This window comes from Microtus pennsylvanicus, chromosome 1 (genome assembly GCF_037038515.1).
Source record: "Microtus pennsylvanicus isolate mMicPen1 chromosome 1, mMicPen1.hap1, whole genome shotgun sequence".
In the NCBI taxonomy this organism is placed as follows: domain Eukaryota; kingdom Metazoa; phylum Chordata; class Mammalia; order Rodentia; family Cricetidae; genus Microtus; species Microtus pennsylvanicus.
This window is the reverse complement of record NC_134579.1, coordinates 4,011,856-4,036,858: the sequence shown is the minus strand read 5'-3', so window position 1 is coordinate 4,036,858 and position 25,003 is coordinate 4,011,856. Positions and strand designations below refer to the sequence as shown.

Here is a 25,003-nt window from a genome sequence, read left to right as displayed (position 1 = left end):
GGTTAGTAAGGTTGGGAAGGGTATTGGAGAGAATAGGGCTTCCTGTAACCATACATCACTTTATATATGCAGGAAATTGTCAAAGAAAATAAGTAAACAAAGATTAAATATGGAAAAAATAGATAATTAAGATATTTTAGCAGAACTCTGTATTCTCCTTCAGAACAGATGCACTGAGGATTATGTCTGATATTAGAGTATATTATGTCCATCATATGTTGTATTCCTTATTCACTGCACATGTTATTTTTGTGCCCCAAGGGAGGGAAGATACCTATACGATGGACATCACCAGAAGCAATTGCTTACCGCAAGTTCACGTCCGCTAGCGATGTGTGGAGTTATGGGATTGTTCTCTGGGAAGTTATGTCGTATGGAGAAAGACCATATTGGGAGATGTCCAATCAAGATGTAAGTATGAGCTTGTAGTTTATGAATTATGAGTTGAGATTAAAACTTCAAGCTGTGCAAGGAAGTGGAGCATAATGAAACCAGGTGGTAGCTACTTGGTGACATAGAAGTTGAATATTTAGTTAAAAAAAAATTCTTGTATCTTACAAGGGTTTTAATTGAGCTGTTTTTACAGCTTGATTTTGCTCCCTCAAGCAGGGATTTAAAAATGGAACAAATAGAATATTTCTAACAAGAATGTAGCAAAATTATATGTATGTGTGTATGTGTGTGTTCATGTGTGCATGCAAGCACAATATTTTTGCTGGATATTTTTCTACCTCACATTATTAAGACTATGCATGCCATCATTTCTTGACTAAATTTTTACAACTGCTCCAGTATTTGCTTACTTAAATTTAGTATCCAAAGAGACAAAATTAATAATCACTACCATGTTGTTTCTAATAATACTCTAGGCCTGCACATGAACTTAATCATAGAAGCTGAGTCAGGCTAGAGGAAAAAATCTTTAGCATTCTGTTAGAACTACAGAATGAGCAGGTTTTTTTTTTTTTTTACTAAAGTAGAATCATGTTTGCATTTTTTGCATGTTGCTACTGTTTAAAAAAAGATACTATTAGCACATGGGATTAGCATATTTTTTATGCTTACCAGGCATTTTGTGCATGAACCCAAACATACAAGAAAGCAAACTGAGATGATGCTGTCCAATTTCAAGTCACTGCTCATGAGATTGCCTCTACTATATGTTGATATATCAATAATACTCTGTTTTCTCACATGTGCTTAGTATTTCAAATACAGCAATTATGGTAGAATCACATTAAGTTTTCCATGTGTTTTCTTCAAATTGATGTTATATTAGAGCATCTAGAAGCATGGTACTTGGACCCACAATTTTAGCCTGGCCTAGGAACTTGTTAGGAATAAAAATTCTCTGGATTTACCCCCTAAATGGATGATTCAGTAATTCATTGAGAGGAAAGTATTTTGCACATTAAGAACTTCTACAGATGTTTCTGATTTACAACAAACTTTTAAAATTGCTGCGTTATGTATTTAAAAACAGTAATGCATAGCCCACAGTAGTGTACAAAAGAGAACTTCTCTGGGTCACAAAGTTCTGAACTGTGGTATGATTGGAATCTGCATCCTGATTTATTTTGCATGAATCTTTACAAGATATATATATATATATATATATATATATATATATATATATATATATATATATATATATAATAAAAATAATCATTTTATAGCAACCAAATTCCTGTACTATGGAATATTTATTTTTACCTTGGTTTTCAAAAGACCTTTACACACACTACTTTCATTTAATCTTCCTGCCTAAGATATTTTCAGGCATGGATAATCTGTTATGGATACAACTAGCTCTTGTCTTCACAGGACATTTTTAAAAACTATCTTATTGAACTTTAAAATATTCCTACCAGTGTGAATGAAAAACTCCAATGAGTCTCTTGTCTCTGACCCTGGAAACTTCTCCTCCCGTAGGTAATTAAAGCAGTGGATGAGGGCTACCGCCTCCCGCCTCCCATGGACTGCCCAGCTGCCTTGTATCAGCTGATGCTGGACTGCTGGCAGAAAGACAGGAACAACAGGCCCAAGTTTGAGCAGATTGTCAGCATTCTGGACAAGCTCATCCGGAATCCAGGCAGCCTGAAGATCATCACCAGTGCAGCAGCAAGGTGACACATTGGCTGTGCATGCTACTCTCCTTTCACAACACATGATCCCACTCCCCCTCCAACCGTATACTAAGAAATTGTGGTTCTCAGAACTGGAGTGAAGAATTCTCCTGTGATTTTGGAATAATAATGGAAGTATTAGTAGGATTCTTAGCTAGAAGTGTCCTATCTTCAAGCTTAAGTCTGGGAAATATGAAAGCTGAACACATAGTTTATTTTACTATTCACCATTTAAGGGAAAGGGGGATAAGTTACTTGGCTAAAGCTATATTCCAGTAGTTGAGCCCATTCTGATGGTGTATATCAGTAATTCCAGCCTTTGAGAGGTGGAGGAATCCACAGTCATACTCAGACACATAATGAGAGCAAATCAGACTGAGTTACAAGAGACCCTTACAAAACAAAGAATAAAAACAACAAGAGCAAAAACACAAATTAAACCAAAGATCCAGCGGTTTGTGAATGTGTGATTAGTATGTGTGTGTAAATATGTATATAAGTGACGTTCTAATAATTATCAATTTTGACCAGATTTTATGTAAACACTGGATGTAATATTTTTAAAAATAAAATGAAAAGAATGTCCCTAAATCTAGAATGAAGAAAATATTAAAATTTAAAATACAAGCACTGATTACAGCATTTTAGAAAATGAGGGTCCATACATAGATGATAGATAGATAGATAATAGATATATGATAGATAGATAGATAGATAGATAGATAGATAGATAGATAGATAGATAGATAGATAGAATGTGTGTTAAATTTTTCTTGAATATATTCAAGTTCTGTAATGTGCTTTTATAGACATGTGTTGTAAAATGATTAGCATAATCAAACTAAGTAGTGCTTCATCATTTAACTTTTATATCAATTAACTTTATAATGAGACATCTTAAAATCTTTCTAGACCAATATCCTAACACTTATGAATTATTTTTACAGTCATCATGTTATGCATTAAGAGTCACAACCTTTTTAACTTAAAATATAAACGTGTTTCTTGTAACTACAATCTTCTAATTTGTTTCAGCTCTCATTCTGGGTGAACTCTATACTCTCTGTCTCTGTGTGGGACCAATTTTAGATTCAATTTGCGATTTCATACCACAGTTATTTATTCATCTGTGGATTATTTCACTTAAAATAATTCCCTCAAGATTCATTCACATTGTTATAAACACTAAATATGTTGATATATAGTGAGAACATGGATGTTTTTACTGAATATATTGACACATAGCAAGATCATGCATGTTTTCGTAGTCATTTATTGCTGGTGTTTGTGTTATTTTACCTCATTGCTTTTGCTGCAATAGGGAAAATATATTTTAAGTTAATTAACTTATTCCTCTTGCTACCCACCAATAATTGGATTATATTTTGGCTCTTCTTTTTGAGCCAAATTTTTTGAGGAAATTCCATGTTATATGAATTTAGATTCCCAACAATATTACTTTTATTCACATTAATTATAACTCTTAAAGTCTAATGTGTTTTTAATCATGTCCACATTTCCCAATGTGAGGTGATTTTTGTAGTGATTTTTATTTGCCTGCCCCAAAAATAGGTGAATGATTTACACATGATTACAATTTTTTTGGTCCCTTTGTGTGACAAGTCTGTATTTAAGTCTTTTGTCTATCTTTTATTAAGTCATTCATGGTGTTTTTGTTGTTAGCATGTGACTTCTTATACGTTACGATTATTAACCTATTATTAGATATATGGTATGTAGAGATTTCTCTATTCTGTAGATCTATTATTGTAGTTTTGAATGATTTCACTGTTGTGCAGAATTTTTTTAGTTTGTTGTAATCATACTTATTTTCTTTTCATTAGTTGGTTTTGCTTTGGTGGCCATATCCAAAAATTACTTCCAAGACCAATATAATAGTGTTTTTTTTAATCTGTATTTTTTTTCTTTAATTTCTTCTTTTCTTTTTTTGTTTTTTTTCTCATTATTATTATTATTATTATTTGGTTTTTTGAGACAAGGTTTCTCTATAACTTTGGAGCCTATCCTGGAACTAGCTCATGTAGACCAGGCTGGCCTCAAACTCACAGAGATCCATCTGCCTCTGCCTCCCTAGTGCTGGGATTAAAGGTTTGTGCCACCACTGCCTGGCTTTAATCTGTATTTTCTTATAAGTGTTTTATAGTTCAGAACTTATGATTCAATCTTTAAACCACTTTGAATTGGTATAGTGAGCATACATGACCAAGATTTATATGAAATTTTAACAAAAGAAGGGAAATCTAAATTATGCTTTTCATGTCGTTGTGTGAGAATGATAGTTTATTAGTTTCATATAACATTTAACAGTTACTACACTAGAATTTATTAATGTACTTTTAGAAGAAATTTTCTCATAATTTATTCAAACAAGATTCACCTATGTCCCAAACTTGACAAGAAGTGAGATAACGCAGACTTTGTGAAAATCTACTGACAGTTTGACAGCCGGCTGGCTTTTAGGCCTGTCCTTGCCAGAGCACATGGTCCTCATTTTACACCTTGAAGCTATTTCTTTTGATCTTTGCTCAGTAGTAAACTATAGCAGGGAAAAACAACCCTTCAGCCCTCTTCATCTCCTGAGGAGGCGTTCAAACCTTCCACTGGATGGTCTTATCACGCTAAAGATGAATGATGCTATAGGATCTAGGACTATTTAACCCCAGTTCTGTGGATGAAAATAGTCTTACATCAGATTACAGAATGTCATGAGACACAGAAGTAAGCATCCAACCTTTAATACTTAAAGTTTAGACTTTCTGAATCGTTTTATCTACTATGCAATTTTTTTGGTACTACAGCATTAAATACCCAAATAATTTCTATAAATTTAGACACAAAGCATTTAGTTCTGGGAAAAAAATAGATATTTTTTTCTATAAAATGACATTGGTTTTAGTTCATCAAATGTAAAACTGGCAACTCTACTTATAGTTATAAAGGTGTTTGGCTTGGGAGGCCAGCCCCTGCAAAGTCACTGTCAGGTTTCTTCATTGCCACTCAAGGATTTCAATACTTTTCCTTCCTCTAAAAATAAAAATGAGTTCCCACTGTTTGACAGTAATGGTGTTTTTTTTTTTTTAGTTGATTGAACTTGTTTCCTTCCTTAATTTTCAAACAGTGTTCTTAAAATAGTCATGATTGAAATTTTTAAAGATGAGTATGTACTTTGGAGATCCTTGGTGGCAAAATGAAATTTACTGCCACTTGTTCTTATCCACTCTGTTGTTTCTAGTCGCTTTTGAAGGAAGTGTTCCTTGGACCATCATGAGCAAATTCTACTGTTTTCTTACTTTCTGCTTCTGTCTCCTCTTTATATATCTAAAATTTACATTTCTGTGTGATCTTTGCAATAGAAATATACTTATGACATTTCTCACATTTTGCGGTGACAGGCATCACCAAAAGAATTTATAAAGTGTATCTGACCCTAAATCTTTAAGAAAGAACTCTAGAATCCACTTGCTTCATAAAACTCTGGTGACTGCTTTTTCTCGACAGGTAAATTTAAGATGTTGCGTTCAGTATCACCTGTATGGGCAGATATCTTGGATCACTACAGTCCTATTTTTCTAACATTCCTCAAACCAAAACTTCCCAAAGAGTAGTTTCAAAATATTTCTAATATGTGTTCTGAAACATTCATATTTCTCTGTCCTCCAATTGGCAGATTTGTTCTACTGTTTATTTAGGGAGTTGAGGTAAGATTTTGGCATGCCATCGTTGCAACATCCATTGCTGTAAACTAGTCCACTGCATTGACTGCCTTACTAAGCTCCTCTTCTCTTTTTCCCTGGACCAAGCAGCTGTCCACATAGCACTCAGATTGTCTTATACAAACAAGTATAACTTTAACCATTTTATAGCCAATTTGATATTATCTTTATAACACCAAGGAATTGGTAGACTTCTTGGCGGCTTTAAAAAGCCTTGCTTTCCCAGTGACACTTTTCATTTATTCACTAATTTCTGTGGAAGACTATGATAAGCCCACCTTTAAATAATAAAAACTAAGTAGTCCCTAAAAATGAGGAAGCCGGTGGTCCTGATCATGTTCACAATTGTGCTACAGAAGATGTACAATATGCAATAGGCAGTAAGACTATAGGATGAAAGAAATAGGTAGTTATATGGATATTAAAGCCTCTGAAGAGCTTGGGTTTGATCTATTGTCTGCAGGGTAATAATGACTTAGCTGTTTAAAGAGTCAATAGCCCCTCTCACATACACATCCATACACAGAGTATTAGAGGCGATAAGTGAATTGAAGATAAGTGAACTAAAGATACCTTAAGATGAGAAGTGATTTAAAGGTACTGGGAAGTGAGTGGGAGATAGGTAATATTACTGAATAGCAGTGGAAAAAGAATTGTTTTATCATAGCCTCAAGATGCAAACGGAAGCCAGAGCGCTTAAGACTATGAGGCTATCACAATGATTTTGAGATTTGTTTTCAAGTGCATAAGGAATCTATTAGAACATCTGAAGCTGAGAAGTTACATGAGTTGATTTATGCAGCATTTTTTTAGGGGTCCATTTTATCCAGCGACTCCTTTCACTTTAGCAACACAGCAGCCTGCGGGGCACTTCCAGTTCCTTCAGCACACTGAGCATCTCAGAAAGCAGAAGCTCCTGCTTTCACCCATCCCAGATTTTCCTTTGTGTCTTTTGGCCTCATAGAGTCAGCTACTGCACCATGTATTTACTGACAGAGTTTTCAGGTAATATAATTAATATTAGATGCCCTAATTCCTTTACAGAATGAAATATGATAGTGAGCATATTCTTCAATCTGGATTTTCTGTGTGAATTTTTAAAATTAACACTTCACTTTCACTGGTTCACAGCAGAATCTTTCTATTATGTGTATCTGTGTGAACATCACTTTCTCAAGAGTCCATTACTAGAGAAGACTATAAAGTAGATGGTCAGGATGCCCCTAGGACCACTACACATCACAAGGAGTAATGAGACGGGATGCTATATTAAATTTATAATATATTAATTTATATTTATGTACACTTACATTTGTAGTTATAATGATATTATATTTCTAGTATACTCCTTTTCAAGTTATCTGCTTTCTTAAATGTAAATGGGAAAGGATGCATATGAAGTTTGTGTGCTGACAGGACAGCAGTATGAAGTTACACAGTCGCAGTTAAAAAGCATCTTTCATACAACGTTTTCCTAAGTTTCATGTTAATTGTACAGGTAGAGTCTAGTCTGCTGCCTCTACTCCCAACTTACATTTAATTATGATGGGAAAAGCGTGGAGGGGAAGGTGATAGCTAAGCTCAGTTTAAAGTATCCTTTATAGGGACATGAAATAGCAGCCATAGATGTATAATTAATAGGTGAAGTCTCAAATTGATGGCATTCATAACCAATATATCTTTTTTCATTCTTTTTAGCATTTTTAATTTCTGAAAAAGTGCTTTGCCATGGATTACCATGAGACTTTATGGAGGGGATATGAGGTCCTAATAGATTGACAGTGAGCTATCCTAATCCCAGTTTGCAAGACTATAATTCTCAGCTCCTTGCAACTTCCAAATTGCTTTGGGATTCAGAGATCATGGTGAAACCACTAAACAGCTCAGCTAAAATGTACAACTAACCACGTTAAGTTCTACAAGTGCCACAGCATTCACTCACTAAAATGGACAAACGACTGTTGAATATAACTGTGTGTGGTTGAACCTGGGAAGATTTTAGGTAGCTTATGTGGGTGCTGTGCAATCACTCAATCCCAGGAGGTGTCAATCCTACAAAGAAATGAGAGATAAACATCCATGGCTATGCAAACTCATAACAGACTTCAGTTACTCTTACCCAAAAAGAAAGCTTTCCTGCAGAGCTTTGGGAAATAGTACCTACTATCACTCAGAGACATGTTAAGTGTAATACAAAGAATTGGTAAATAGTGGACAATACATCTCCCTAAGTGGAATGGTAAGAATCATAAAACTGAGGGTGCAGAAAAACTTGGGCTTCAGCAATGGAAGTTTGCTGCATTCCTTTCTCAAAATTACTCTGGTTCCTTTAAAGCAGTTGTTCTCAACCTGTAGGTTGTGATGCCTTTGGAGTTGGATGTTAGATATCGCAGATATTTACATTACGATTCCTAACAGTACCAAAATTACATGAAGCAGCAATGAAAGGGAGGGTCACACCATTAGGAAGGCTGAGAACCACTGTGGTTTTAGAGTGATGAATCTGAAATTGTAAGAGGCCTGTTGATACCAAGGTGAGGAATAGGACAGAAAATGTACAATGGTACCATTGAGATAGTTAGAAGAAAAACACAATTATAATTTCCATCTTTGGAAAGGAAGCAGAAATCCTTCTCCTTTGCTTTAAGACTCAGAGATATCTTTATGGAAATGATCATGATGGAAATGCCATAGAAGGTAAAATGGTTCCAAAAGGACAGGTACTGGAATTAGAAGTGGATTTTCACATCTATCTTGTTTTTTTTACTCAAAGTCTCAGTGGTTCTCAACCCTTTGAATGCTGTGACCCCCTCCTTGTGGTGACCCCCTCCCAACCATAGAATTATTTTCATTTCAACTTCATAACTATAAATTTGTTTCTATTATGAATAGTAATATAATATCTCACTAATATATGTATAATAAGGTCCTGAAGACCAAGTCATATTGATTTAATGGAATTCATTGTAAAGTTTGCCTCTCATTGCCTTACTCTTTATGGAAAGCTCATGTTAATGAATTTACAGTACAAATAAGACCAAAAACAAACAATGTTCACCATTTCCCTGTTAATGGTCATGAGCAAATCTATTTTATAACACTTTCTACCTCTGAGCACATAAAACAGTATTTTTCAGAATAGCTGATGTTTTGACAAATACTTTGTACTTCAAGATAAAGCCTACAACCAAAAACCAATTCTGCCTTATTCCTCAAAATGACTTCGATATCAAATTCTGAACTGACAGGGTGATTTTGCTCTCTGAAAAATATAATAAAAAAAACATTTTACATGGAAACAAATATTCCAGATACCCAGGCAATTTCTTCTTAATAATAGCAATCTTAAAATGAAAGTAACTAATTTTACTATAGAGAGTTATTAAAGTGCACAAGAAGCTGTAAATGCTCAAGTTTCTTTTTAAGATAAAGATATTTAAAATAATACAATGGCCTTTTTCTTTGACACTTTATTTGCGTAGTGATTTTTCATTGGAAAACAAAGAAATATTTATTCTACATATAAATGTGAATGAATAATCTGTTCAAGGTTATTTTCCATTACCGATGGAAAGTTCATATATTTAATAGTATTTGGAATTTTAACTTAAAGATGAAGACATCAAGGTTAGCATTGATCCATATTCAAATAAAATAAAAATATAACATTCCTACTGAAATATAGTGTACAGGTATCAAGTTGATACTTAAACGTAAGTTACAAAAGGTATTGAAAAAGATAAAGGAAAATGGTAACAATACTTTGGCTTTAAGAAATGACTGAACTTTACCTGATATTACTTCCAATAAATAAAATAAAATTTAACTATTTTACAACATGCATCTCTAATATTAGTGATCTCTCTAGATGCCATGGCATCAGCTCCTTGATTGAAAAAATATATATCATTTATAATCTTAGTGCATGGACTTAGAGCCATTTGCAAAGAAAAAGCCAGACAAGAATAACTCCTGATTCAATCCTAACGAATCCGGGGCTTTATTGAAACAACCTTATTATCAGAAGGTATTCCTGGACTTGGCAGTTGGAAGCTGACATTTGTTCCCCACTACCTGGTACTAATTGGTATGTAAGCCCTGGCAGCTAAAATAGGACTTGATGGGAAGAAAAATATGTGTACCTCTTTAATGCAAGGGTATGAAAGCCCATAAAAGAATAATTCACAAACCCAAATACAAGGCGGGAGCAAGCAGGGGAGGAAAGTTATTTTTTGCTTCCCCTGAGCAAACATGTAATTTCCATGATTTCTTTTAAATGACTGCGGTCTGTGGCCAGTAGGCACTGATTTATGAAAAGCTGTAAAAGATCAGGTGGAACTCTGTAGGACATCGTTTACAGCTGCATGGATTGAAACCTATCTAATTTGTCTAGTAAAAGTGTGAGCTCACGGTGCACATCACCCCGCCTATAAATTTCCCCTTCAGACCCCAAGTCTGGGGCTGGGTCTAAAAAAACCCTGCTGCCTGCAGCTGCTCAGAATGCTGGATTCCCTTGGTGCGCATGAAGAGACATCACAGGCTCTTCACAGTGAGAGACAAATTCCTATCCATTGATAAACTCTCCAGATGTCCTCTCGGAGGAGGAAAGGAACCAATTTTTATTTGAAATCCCTAGAGAGATCCTGGAAGTGGAAAAATGATACTTTGCAGGACCGGTTATTCTGAGGTCACCGGCATTAAAATTAGGTTCCTTTTTTTTTTCTTTTTTCTTTTTCTTTTTTTGTCTTGGTTGTACTTTGATCCAAGTCATAAACAGAAAAACTCAGCTGGGGTCACTCTAATCCCTAATCCACACGTCCTGTTCTATTTCAATTTGTTTATACTAATTTTCTCCAACTTCTTGTTGAGTCTGTCCAAAGTGTTGAGTTTAAAAATACAAACCGTCCTGCGCTGGGAAGAAAATGTTTCCCATTTTGCTATTAGGCACACTTCATAAATATCCTGAATAAATGGCCTGGGGTTTGATTCTTTGTACCCACAAACCCATAAATAAAAAAGTATTGCTATTCATGGGACGAAGAGACGACATGGGTTCTGTGCAACAGCTACTGGAGACATGGAAACTGGTCTGTGTGTGTTCATATCCTAGGGTCTTTTTATATTTCTCACATTCAAGGTGCTTTTGTTTCTCATTGTCTTGTATCTTAGCCTCACTCATTTTTCTTATAAAACTTTCTCATACTTGATTTATGTTTTTCTGTGCTCTTTATATATAAGAAAGATGATTTATCCAAAAAAATCCATTGTTCAGCTATGTGACAAAAATGACAAAAATAGAGGCAGAATGAAATATATTATTGCGCCTTATTTCTTAAATTGGTTTGAAATTTGAAATTTTTAATCAAATTATCTTAATGTATCTTTATAATTGTATCTCAAATTATAGGTTTCTCCAACACTGAGCAATAATATGAGGGTCTTGGGCAGGTTCTGAAATTCTCCTTACCTAAAAACTCAAATTCTAAACCAGTAAGATGACTCAGCAGGTAAAGGGGCTTGCGGACAGGACTGATGAACTGAGTTTTCCACCATTATCTACATTAAGGTGGACAGAGACAACAGACCCTCCTCTGACAGCAAGACGTGTGCTGTGGTACAGGCATCCACAAAACATTGTTCTCAGACACACACACAGAGGGAGGGAGAGAGAGAGAGAGAGAGAGGGAGGGAGGGAGGGAGAGAGGGAGGGAGGGAGGGAGGGAGGGAGGGAGGGAGGGAGAGAGAGAGAGAAGGAGGGAGAGGGAGAGGGAGAGGGAGGGAGGGAGGGAGGGAGGGAGAGAGAGAGAGAGAGAGAGATGGGGCAGGGGAGAATAATAAAATAAAAATTTAAAAATCCTCAACTTTATACTTTACATGTATACTTTTGCATGTTAAGGGATGATGAAGATGATCAACATTGGTAAATGAAACTTCCCAATTAAAAGAACATTTGCGGTACAGAGTGGGCACCTTGAGGAACGCCGCTCAGAGCCGTTTTCTTATTTAAAGAAGGAACATCGCCCTGCAGGGCCTACAAGAAAACTGGTGATTGCTTTCATGTGTGAGAGAGAGTGTGTAGATCCAGAGCATTGGAATGTTCAGTTACTTAATAAGATATGACTACAATTAACCCCAGTTAAATTTGCTTCAAAAAGATGGGAATCAAAAGCATGCTAATTGTCTTCACTTATCTTGGAGGCCTCTCTATCCCCAAGTTGAGTTCCCATATTCCTAAACGCTGACTTTCAATACTTCACGTTATATATTTATTTTAGACACATGTTTTTAAGAGCATAAAATAAAAGCATTTTAAAACTGATGATAATGGATATTTTATGCTACAGATTGAATCTAGAATTGTATGAACATGCTCTAAACAAAAGTACATATTTGGTCTTAGGTATTTTAAAATACACTAACATGTCTTAAGGGATGAATAAAGATTAAATCCAATGCCAACTTCACAAAAGATAAAAGGGTTTGAACAATAATTCTGTTGCGGTTAAAAAATGGAAAGGCATGTTTAGAATTACAGAAATGGGACTATGGTAGGTACAGGCTTAATGTAAGCAACATATTCTGTTTAATAATTGGAAAAATAATGACATTAGACAGAATAACACATCCATTTACAAGAGTAGCCTGTGACCTCATAATGAGCTTGTAAAAGTTATTGACTAGTCTAATGAGGCCTCTAATAACTGCCACTTTACAGTGCTGTTGCTCCATCGTGTATTTATATATATATATATATATATATATATATATATATATATAATATTATATAATATATATATAATATTACACATGATTAAACAAACAGTCCCTCGTCTGGTAATTAACTACATCATGCCAATCGAAGCATTGTATAAAACGTAGAATTTACTTTTCTAAATTTTCTTCTTGAAGTTTTCAAACTGTTATGGAGACTCAATGACTATTCAACCTATGTCACAATAATAGAAAAACTCTGCAATTATATTGCAACATTGCTCTAAATATAGCCAATGCATTTACCTGCCAGCTGTGGAACACCTGTTACTTCTATCACATGCATCCATTTTATGATTGAGGAAATCAGAAAACCCTCCTGGCCCCATAGATAGTATTTGTTATACCCAGGTTTCCTCCCTGACCCTTCACAGCACGGATGAATCAGAGGTCCCATCCTACCATCACAAATGCAGTAAGGAAAAAAAAAACAAAGGAAATCCAATTTAAACAACTTTTCCACCAAATGATGTAGCACAGCATTGAGGAGTCTCAGTTCCAGTATGGGTTGTGTCTAAATCCCTGTTTTGTCTCTTATGCCTTAGGAAACTGAGATTGTAACTTAATTGCTGTTAGTGTTGGCTTTTGCATCTCTTACAAGCAAACACCATCTGTGCCTAACTAATGTTGTAAAGGTTAACCCTGATGTCGGTGCAATGTGCTTAGCATTGGGCCAGGAACAATACAAGTGCTCATGAATTTCAAATTTAATCTACAAACAAGGCCCTTGTAACTGCTTTGTTTTTAAGCTTCTTTAAAAAATAAAAGAATAAAGGAGTCAGTAAATTCTTCCATTCTTATGAGACAAAGGACAGTTAAAGAAAGGGGTCACTAAGAGCTCAGAGGAATGAAAAACCAAGCAAACAAAAGCACCCCCATGTTAAAGGAGGTTACCCATAGCTTAGTTCTTCTTACTCTTCAGAAATAGAAACACTGGCCGGGCGGTGGTGGCGCAAGCCTTTAATCCCAGCACTTGGGAGGCAGAGGCAGGAGGATCTCTGTGAATTCGAGGCCAGCCTGGTTTACAAGAACGAGTTCCAGGACAGGAACCAAAAGCTACGGAGAAACCCTGTCTTGGAAATTAAAAAAAAAAAAAAAGAAAGAAAAAAAATAGAAACAGTGTCCATTGTTACCTTTATTTTAGTTTTGGATCTTTGCTTTAGCAAATCTGGAACTTTCCAGGATGTGAGAATAGGACTGTGACTCCAAAAATCAATCTTAAATGTGTTCTGATGAGTGCTGATGAGTGCTGTCAATATAAGTCACAATCTACCTCTAGATCTGAATGTCTTTAAATATATACATACACACACATGTGTGTGTGTTTGGTTGTGATTATTTATCTGCCATTTTTTAATCTTTTTATAATTTTTACATTTAAATAGCATTAGTAGTATTATCAAAATCTGTGCTGAATGCATGTATTGCTGTAAATGTACCTTATATTTCAAATTCTTCTTCACCCACCAAAGCTATACAATCTATACCAAGAACCTTTCATTTGTGATGGATTTCAAATTGAAACAGAACCCATGAAAAGGCAGAGAGTTAAGTATTTACTGTGTCGTGTTTGCTACAACTGTATCTAAATGACACCATTATGTTAATTAATTGAAATGCTCAAAAACAAAAAGATATGTGTTGCATGTTTATATGTTTTGCTGGCAAAGTTTTGATGGTGTAAAAAGCTGTGAAGGGCAGAGAAGGGAGCATTAGGTGAGATGAAAATCACCGTCTTCCTTCCAAGGAGCCAGCTTGAACAGATGAAGACTTCATGGCAGATCAATTCCTCAAATAAACAGGAACACTGTATGTAGTCTGGAAGTTCCTGCTGCTGGTGGTGTCAAATTTTGACACTTAGACACTTCAATCACTCCTGATTTCTCTCCTTTGGATGTTTTCTTTTCTTGCAGGCCATCAAACCTTCTTCTGGACCAAAGCAATGTTGACATCACTACCTTCCACACAACAGGTGACTGGCTTAATGGCGTCCGGACAGCACACTGTAAAGAAATCTTCACTGGGGTGGAGTACAGCTCATGTGACACCATTGCCAAGATCTGCACAGAGTAAGTGGCATACTGGAGAGAAAGGAGAGGGTTGTGAACGTCCTCCTCATCATTTATATTTTTATTAATGGATTATACATACCCAATATGTCTGTTTAAGACTGATGGGTTACAATATCTGCTTTTCTTCTGAAAGTAGCACACACTGTCAAAACAGAGTAAGGTCCAGGAGTCCTTTGTACAATACCTGTGTTGAAATACACTTAGCTATCTTCCTTTTTATGACAAATCTTCAGGACAGGGTCTTTCTATATAATAGGATGTGCTGGCAGATAAATAACTCAAAGCCCCTAAAACAAAACATTATCAAGTACAGTATGTAATCCTGTATATGTGACTTGCTGTGTTTACTTTTTTTTTTTTTTTACAAAACTTTTATATCTGTGGTTACAGGAAACCGAGCAATGACCTAGTAGAGAAAATAATATGTCAAAATCCAAAAGCAGTTTCCACAACTGCTAAATACCTTCTATCATCATGTATTATTGTTTACTCCCTAAGAAAACCATGCAAGAAAAGTGAAGTTAAAAAAGTTGTAAACTGGACTTTTTTATTTCTTTAAAGGATTGGTACTTGAGTATGATAGTCGGTAGGTCATAGAGGTTGTTACTTTTAACATAGTTTTCTAGGTTAAAGATAAAGAATAAGCAAATGTGCCACGTTTTTTTAGGAGTCACTCTGAGAAGAATCTTCTCTTTGAGAAACCCTGACTAAAGGAAAATGGTTTTATAGAGAATCAAGTGAAGGACTGATATGTAGCTAAGCTGGTAGAATGATTGACTAATATGAATGAATCCCATGGTTTAATCCCCAGAATTAAACAAAATGGGTGTAGAGGTGCGCATCTGTAATACTATCACTTGAAAATTAGACAGAAGGTCAGAAGTTGAAGATCATCCTTATCTACATAAAGGGTTTGAGACAAGTCTGATCTGACTGTAATCCTGTTCCCCAAAATAAAACAGTAATAAACAACCAAGTGATCCAAGGGAAAATGATCATATCTTTCTCTTACTCTCAGTGTATGAAACAAACAAGAAAACAAAAATAAAACAATACAGTTGTCATGTTCTTTTCTCTTTATAAATGAGGTCAAATTTACCTCAAATTGGCGATGTGACAGCATCCTTTTCTCATCTTGTAAACAATATTAGTTTTTTTATGGTCACAGATATACAGACACACACACATACAAAGTTCTTCATCTTTGTTATTCTATCATAACCTGAGTATGGAACAGCTCTCTTAACTAAGTCTCTAGTAAAGAAACAAGGAATGATTCAATTCCATTTGTTATTTAGAATCTCCAAAGTCACATGCTTGCCATTACGTAACAATTCTGCTCAAAAGATGTAGACTGAGAGAGCACTCACTTGGTTCTAGAAGCCTCTATCCAAATGTAAAATATGAAACTGTCTTAAAAGATGTTTGTGTTGGGCAGATATCTTTCAAGATGAGCAAATGCTGCATCAGAGACTTTCTCTCTTTGATCTTCACTTTGTTGAATGTAGCTGTTGGTAATTTCAGATTCATTTAAGTCTTATACTCTTCAGCTGAGATGTTTAAAAGTTATTGCATGTATAAAGACTTTGAACGTTACCCTGACATTCACTTCAGCAATCTCATTGTAGGGAGGCACATATTAGATCTCCCTAAAAAAGTACATAGTGTAATTAATACATGCATAAACATACAATAAATAATTTGCATAATCTATATCATTGTGTTTTGATCAGAAACATTTAATATCACAGAACTTGTGGAAGTGTTGATTGTTATTGGAAAGGATAGCTTATTCTCAGAAAGTAAACTTAGCATTAGTTCATCTAAAATACACTGAAAGTCCTGTTTAAAGTGGAAGGTGATGTTTACTGAGTGAATTTCTTAATCAATCAAGAATACTCAGTTTCTGTGGTAGTTGTTTTGATCAGCCACAGTTACAGGATATATTCGTGCATTCAAACTTTTTTTCCTTTGAACATTTTTATACATTCTTATTTTAGTAACATAAACAGTTAGGGTTATGACATACAAGACACCTGCTTTAGAGCATAGAAGCCTGACAAGGAATAACCACATAGTGAATGTTTTCACCCAGTTGTCAGATTTTCAAAGGTAAAATTATGCAAATGTTTATACTTCATAATGCATAATGAAATACTACATAAAAATATAGGAAGCAGAACACTCTTCATAAGATTAACTGCTAGTTTGTAGCATAAATATAGTCAGCTTTTAGAAGCTATGAATGGAGTAAGAAAGCTATTTGTTCAAAACAGTTGAGCCAAAATTGTCTTTTAACTAAAAATAAGGGATTTCTTTGTGTCCACATTCCTGTAGCGAACAATATTTGCATCTGGATAATTGGTAGATTTGCATTCAGAAAGCAAATTTGCCTTTTCTGGGGGTCTCCATTCCTTCAGACTTGTTCTTCAGATCCAGAGGGTGTCTTGATTGCTGTTCTTTTGCTGTCAAGAGACATGACCTAGACAACTTTAAAAGAAATCATTAAATTGGAGGCTTCTTACAGTTTCAGAGGGTTAGTTCATGACTATCATGCCAGGGATCATAGCAGAAGGCATGATGCTGGTGTGGTAGCTGAGACCATATGGGTGATCCCAAGTTGGAGAGACACACTCAGAAAGAGAGGGAGAGAGACAGAGACAGAGTCAGAGACAGAGACAGAGAAAAGAGAGACAGACAGAGAGAGCTAATGGGGATGGCCTGGGCTTTTTATATCTCACAGCTTACTCCCATTGACAAACTTCCTCAACTCAGCCATACCTCCTAATCCTTCTCAAACTGTCCCACCAAGTATAATCCAAGGATTCAAATGTATGAGCCTATCAGAGAATTCCCTTTCAACCACACAGATATATTAGATGTCTCATGCCCTACTACCTGAGAGCCCTTTTGCCCCTCAGTTTAGGAGCAAGGTATGATCAGTATTTATTGTCTTAATAATGTTTCTGCCCTCTGTCACCATATCCTATACCTTATTCATACCTTTGGTAATAGTATTATGGAATTGCAGGATTAAAATAAAAAGAAGAAAATGAGAAAAGAAAAAGAAAAAAATTCTTACTAAACTGGGGAGCAAAGCCCACTGACACGTGTACACACACAGACATGCACATTCACACACACACACACTCTCACACACAAACACATGGACACACACAAATATATATATATATATATATATATATATATATATATATATATATATATTCTCTCACACATACACACACACACACACACACACACACACGCACACACACACACACACACACATGAACATATATACCCAGGCCCACTGTCTTTAATTCAGTTATAAGCAGAGTAAACATAACCAGGCCATGACATTTTCATCTCAAATGCGGAAAGACTATTAACTAGATATTTTAGGTTTCTTTTATATTTACCTTCTTATCATCTGAACTTCAGTGCTTCAACTCCTATGTTCTTTGTACTATTCAGGCTCAACTCAGAAATGATCCACTTGACCAAATAACCCTAGAAATTCTCCTAGAATAATCAGACACCTGGGTAGGATATTGAATTTCTTTCTGTTTTCCTGATCAGTCAACCGAGCCCTATGAAAAGGTCAGAAGAGTTTTTTTCCTCTCAAATAAATTTTAATTGTTTCAGTAAATTTAAGTATTTCATTAAAATGACAGCTACTTGAGTCCCCAAATTTTCATATGAAGCAAAGAAAATACTTTTAATGAACATTAATAAAGTATTATTTCATGGCTTAGAATAGATTTAGAGAGGTTCTGTCAAGAAAGGAGAGTACAGAGATGGGCAGAATGATGAAAACTGTGGAGACAGGAGGGTATTAAACTTGGGTGATGAACACCAAACTAGAACATCTACAGGCCATTATCATGTATCTTTTGATTCCTAAGTGCTACCACCAATGCCTTTGTGTATGACTTAAAGATAACACAGCAGCCCCTGATTCTGTCCTGGAGCTGTTCTTTAGTCTTGAGATTTGAAGGATGGGATAATCCAAAGACCTCTGCACACAGGGCATGCTATCAAGACTGCAACAGCTGCTAGCCAAACTCTTGACATGGCAGGGTGGTTCAGAGAAGACAAAGAAGTTAAGAGAGTAGACAATCCATTTAAAATGAAAAAAAAAAAACAGGCAGGGAAAAACTGATAGGAATATTTTGTTTCTGTTCGCCAAAATTAAATGTAATCCTCCACATTGAACCTTTACACATATGGATCCACTATTGGTTTACATCACTGACTTAGGACTCTAAGACACACTTATAAAGATTTCTTTAGAAATATGCTTGAGGATGGCATCTGCAGAGAAATAATAAAGCATGCCCCAAGGAATTTTCTGGACTGTTGGTCGTTGTCCTCCTCTTCTTTCTCCTCCTGCTTCTTCTTCAAGACATGTTCTCTCTTTGTTGCTCTGGTTATTCTGCAGCTCACTTTAAAGATCAGGTTAGCTTGAACTCCTAGAGATCCACCTGTCTCTTCCTCCTAAATGATGAATTTAAATGCATGGATGTTTCCTTCCATCCATGCCTTCACTAAATGGCACTCAGGGTTGAAGGTGCTGTCTGTGTGCAAAGATCAAGTTACACAAGAAACCCTGTTCACATAGAATGCAACTGCTTGTGAGACAAGACAGAGAACAAATAAAATAAATCAGAAAAGTGACATAATTGATACTAATAAAATGGAGAAGGAAATAGAAAGACCAGGAAGTTGCATTTCTTGAGAGAATCAGGAAGTTCTCAATAAAAGGGAATGTTTGAGGGAGGACCTGAAACATGGTCATCTGAGTGAATTATTTAAACAAGAAGTAATTCATAAAATACAATTATTTACCTATTTTTCATTGAAAATGGAATTAGTTTCCTTACCGTGTTTATTTTAATGACAATTCTTAGCTTAAACTACTTTACATTTAATAAAGATTGACCTTTGGCCATTTAACTACGACAGCCCAACACTAAAGGCGAAGGCAACAGGAATTTGAGATGCAGACCATTGTTGTGATTGAGGAATTTTTGGAGGAACTGATAAGGAAGATCAGGTCTTGGTGCTTTAAATCTGGTATTGACTGGAACATTAAGTTGATTAAAAAAAAAAGCTCCCATCTGGAGGCTGACAGGGTTTTTGCTTTATTGTCTGCCTTAGCATAGCTAGGAGTGTACACTAGACCAGCAGGCTAACACGTGGTCTCAGTATAGGCAGACTTCTATTGTAGCTTTGTGGTAGCACAAAGGGTGTTTCAAGAGAAAAAACATAGAAGATTTTGATGTCATGAGACCTGAGAACAAGAAACATGTAATATTGACTTGAATTTTAATTACTTGCAGTCAAAATAGTCAAAATATTCAAAAGACTAGAAAAAAAGATTTCAAAAAGAGTGTATGATTATCTAGTGTCAGTTGGGCTAATAAATAAATGTCAGCATTCTACTACCACAAATATATTCTTTCAATTTATGGAGAAAAAGAGTCTGAAATCAAGGCGTTCATAAACTTGCTCAGAAATCATTGTTAAATAAAGCCTTACTTCTTCTAGTTTCTGGTGAATAATGAGATTAATGAGTAACAGTAGAACTCAGTCCCTGCCTCCATTTGTATATTTTCTTCTTCTCCCATGTCATTCTGTATGCTTTCTAGACTCTTATAAAGAAACATACACTGGCTTTAGTATTCACCATTATCTAGTACTCTATTTCCCTAATCTCTGCCTGGATTATATCTCCAAGAAAATCTAATTTTACACAAAGACATATTGTGAAGTTCTGGGTGACAAAAGATTTGAGAAGAAGCATACTTAAGCCACTACAACATGTGTTCTCCTACACAAGGTAGGGGTAGAATTGTCCAAATAGAACAACATATCAGTGCTTAAAAATTAGAAAGCAAGGTACCAAGCGTAGGGATTTATAATTGTGTCCATTTCAAGCTTAAAACTGTTCTCTTTCTATATTCTTCAGAACTCCATAATTGTCATCAGCTATTTTCTCCTATGTTTTACAGTGACATGAAAAAGGTTGGTGTTACTGTGGTTGGGCCACAGAAGAAGATCATCAGCAGCATTAAAGCTCTTGAAACACAATCTAAGAATGGTCCAGTTCCAGTGTAAAGTACAAGAAGGATGTGAGAAATGAAGATGCAGCAGCATCCTGAGAATGATGGAAATGATGGAGACACCAGTGAAAGCTCCAAGTCTAATAAGACACTCAGTTATAAGTCCAAATGCCTTAAAATGAAATTGAAAATCTCTTTATTTTCCCCTATCATTTTACAGATAGATGGGTGGGTGGGTGGGTGCATTTTGTTTTGTAATTGCTTTTTTATGTTAATTGATGGGGTCAATTAAAACTCTTCAGCTCCAAATGAAAGAACTAGTGTAGAGCCATTGATCATAAACTATCATAAAAGTAATCTAAGTTAACTAGCAAAACGGACCTTAGGTTTTGTTATGAATGGCCACAGAATAAAAGACTTGTGATATTTTTATACACAGAAGGAATCTGTAGCAGGTATTTTGTTTCTTTAAAAGCAAACAAAATGGAGGCATTTATACCTCAAACTATCTGGCCATATTTGCTACCTTATCTCTTTAGCATTCTCTTTTATCTGTTTAAAACATATAGAGATCAAGTATGTAGTTGTTTTAAATACTACACATTTTTAATTGTTACCTTCTTTAAGCATACCATGTAAAAACATGTCTTAATTTGGGGAGGAAGTGCATATTTATTTTCTTTTGGATGGTTTTTATTGTTTGTATTTATGCCTTGATGATTTAATTTGGATTTTGTTACAGCCAAGTGCCAAATGCTATCTCAAATTGTCAGCAGTAAGAAACATGTTTAACTAGACCCAGAGAATGATGTGTTCCTTTCTAGAACTGTTGAGCAATTCACTTATATGTACCAACAAAATGAAACTCCTTCCATGTTCATTGAGTAGCCAAACTAATCACAGCTTGAATTATTCCATTCAGTTTTGTCTCTCCCTTTGTCAGTAACTGTATGCTCCTAATTTAGTGTAATATATTGGCTTGTATGTAATAGATTTTTAACCAGATATCACCCATCTCTTGCTCTGGTGCTTAGAGGTCATCAACTCCTTCCATTCATGAAGGAAGCGTGTAAGAACTCTTCAGATTTGTAACACTGGAAAGATCAAAATGAAGTTAGATGATTACATTGACAGCAACCTATAGGTAAATGCATGAAGCCAAAAGAATCACTGACTTTGGAAAATCTCTTAGTACCATTGCTTAAACTTGCAGAGCTCCTTGTAGAGATGGTATTTAAGCTACTCATCTGCATCACTGGGGTGTAGGTCAATTAATAACACGTTTTCATCATCAATATCAGGTATATCCATCTTTCAGTCTTCCACTTCAGTGTACCTATTGTGATTTGGGTGCATTATTAGAAGTCTTGAACTTCTACACATATTATTATTCATATCCTTTTTGAAATAGTAGCTATTCTAGCAAATAAATCCATAAATGCAGGCAATGGAGAGATGTCTCATTGTGGAGATTTTAGACTTGCTGTTCTCTAAAAGCCAATTATGAGCATGTTCATTAATATTGAAAGGATGTGCTGAAGCAATACTTTAGATGCTGTTTTCTCATGCTCATATCACCATTTCATATGTCCAAGAAATGCACATGTCATAAAAATAATACATGCTGCACCAAGTATGTCTATATACAAATGGGACATTAAAAAACTACAGCTTACAGTCATTGAGGAAAACTGCCAAATGCTGCTCTTTGTAGATTTAGTATACTAGGAGTTAGGTGTGTCCTTTCAGATGTGAAATTGTATTCCAAGTTTTGGCAATGTTCCTTATAGTCAAATTATGCTACTAGAATTTGTATTGGATTCGTAAGAGGACGAACATTTTGGAAACGAGCTGATGAAATTAATCATAAATTTTGTGTGTATCTCCTGAAAACAACTAGAAGAGAATCTACTCACATAATTTACATGTTGGAATATTTGGTCAAAATTTAAATCTAACTTCTATACCAATTTGGTCATATTAGTGTTCAGTCTCTTAGGCAATATTATTCAACAAAACTCTCAAGAACAATGAATTTCAAAATAAGCAGATGATGAAAATTAAATCTATTGCATTTGTTCAGATTGAGTTTCCTTTTTTATGTTTGGACGTAGAGGTGGTTTACACAGTACATTGTTCTTCATTTGTCAGTTATTTTATTCTCTGACCACTTATGAAATTACTTTGCATAATCCCTTCCCTGTACATATGTAAACATAACAATGTACGATTCTGAACTGGGGAGTAGAGGTACTAGAAAGCTTATGGCCATCTCTTTGTACAGGAACTACATTGCCTTCCCATAACAATAAGGCTACCACTCCCTCACAAAGTTATGTACCATATTATCTGATTTGTATCTTAAACTTGATTTATAGATTTTATTTATTTCTGGCAACACACCCAGTCTATGCTGTACTAAGTATCTATCAAGCCATGTATAAATATGATATGATTGGCAGTATGTGTTTACTTTAAACTTACATTTTCAAAACATTGTTCATTTAGTTTATGTTGCACAATGTAGATGGCCTCGTACTAATGTAAAATGATTTCTAGTGGGAACATTTATATTTTTATAATAAACATAATGAAAATATTTTTACAGATTGGAATACAGAAGTGGTCTTTGATGTCTTATTTAATATGAAATACATGCTAATTAACAAGATAACGAAGCATTATCTACATCATTAAGAATGTGCTGTTGGTTTACTTATCCTCTTCATTATTGTAACAAAACTCATTATTATCCCAATCTTATTATCAGAAAGCTTGGAAAATGATAAGCAACTATAATCTTCATGTAGAGAGTAAATATATTTGTACTAGTTCGCTTGATTATGTATCTACTTCACACATACACACACACTCTTTAAGAGAAATGTAAAATTCTTATGTTCTCACACCAGTCCATTTTTCTTGCAGAAACAGAACTAAGTTTAAGCCATATGATCATGTATAAGTTTCTCATTATGTCTTCTTCCCTTTAGTCCATATTTCTACCTGTTAATTTGAACTATATGTTTTTACAAGTGGAAAATACAATTGTAGTTAATTTTAATATAAGACTATACTATGATTTCTGTAAAATTATCATTGTTCCTTAATTATCTAATCAGAGATCCTAAAGCCTTGCTTTGAATCACAATGGGTAGAGGAATATATTATTCAAACTGGCAAATACTCAGACCTGTATTTTTCCTGGGAGGTCATGATGAAATTATGTAGAACAATGCTTGCTAGAGAAATTACATATTTCAGGATGGTTCCTGTCCAAAAGGAAAAACGTGGCTGGCATAAAAATAAGCCAGGACAGTAAAGAAGGGTCGAAGAAAAATGCAAACTAAGTAACTGAATTGCAAGCTACATGTTAAGACACACCTAATATTTGAAATAAAGTAAAATTCTTTCCATTGTAGTCCACTTAAAGAAAGTGATTTACAAAAAAAATAAAAAGTTTTTAACTGAAAGAGAAGCAAATTAAACTAAGAGCCCTGTGCAGGCAGAAGTAATTAGAAAAAGAACACAAAACAAATTAGAAGTGATTTTTGCCTTGAAGGAGAAATAGCATCTCATCATGTTGAGTGGAGCAGAGAATAAGTGGGAACAGATAAGGTAAGTAAATTGTAGACGGAACAAAAAGCCTGTTCATTTGTTCTGTAAGCATTTAATCAATGTTATAGTAGGAAAGTGTTTTGTCTGTGAACTTGCTATGTACACTGGTATTCTCTGAAACATTTAATCCTCCTACATCAGTTTCTCAAGGATGACACGTATGTACCATTGAGGTGTTATTACCAAACTGCTAGACAACTTATTCTCAGAAGTTACAAGTCATTCATTAACCACATACCAAAATTTCATCAGTAGCCATTACCTACTCTGTGTAGAGGAGAAATGTTAAGCTCAAAAATGCCGAGTGACCTTCTCTAGAGTCTTATTCACTTTTTTGCAAAAACAGATTTTTGAAACTAACCCCTTATGATGCTAGTTCCTTTCAGCCCTACCATCATGGAGTTAACACCTGTGTGATGCCACTTTTTCAGAACTCTAGAGTGTATTATGGACTAGGTCTTGTTCTACTTCAGTCAATCCCCGGAAAAGATTAAAGGCATAGAAATACTATGGGAAGGTCATTTTTTCTCATATGCTAAAATGTTTTTGACAACAAATCTTCAGTCTTACTATAGTCATCTGGGCTGAGATTTTATTTTATTATTTATTGAAAA

The 25,003-nt window shown here is 35.0% G+C and overlaps 1 protein-coding gene across 2 annotated transcripts in view; it reads left to right on the top strand.

The window, feature by feature from the left end:
• Positions 1–20,970, top strand: part of Epha3 (EPH receptor A3) — a 294,989-nt gene extending 274,019 nt beyond the window's left edge. For both annotated transcript variants that reach the window (XM_075951454.1, XM_075951387.1), the window contains exons 14-17: positions 262–411; positions 1,933–2,126; positions 14,545–14,700; positions 20,721–20,970. In XM_075951454.1, the coding sequence (XP_075807569.1) occupies positions 262–411; positions 1,933–2,126; positions 14,545–14,700; positions 20,721–20,826 (606 nt within the window). In that variant the 3' untranslated portion in view covers positions 20,827–20,970. The remainder of the gene's footprint in view (positions 1–261; positions 412–1,932; positions 2,127–14,544; positions 14,701–20,720) is intronic.
• The last annotated feature ends 4,033 nt before the right edge of the window (positions 20,971–25,003 follow it).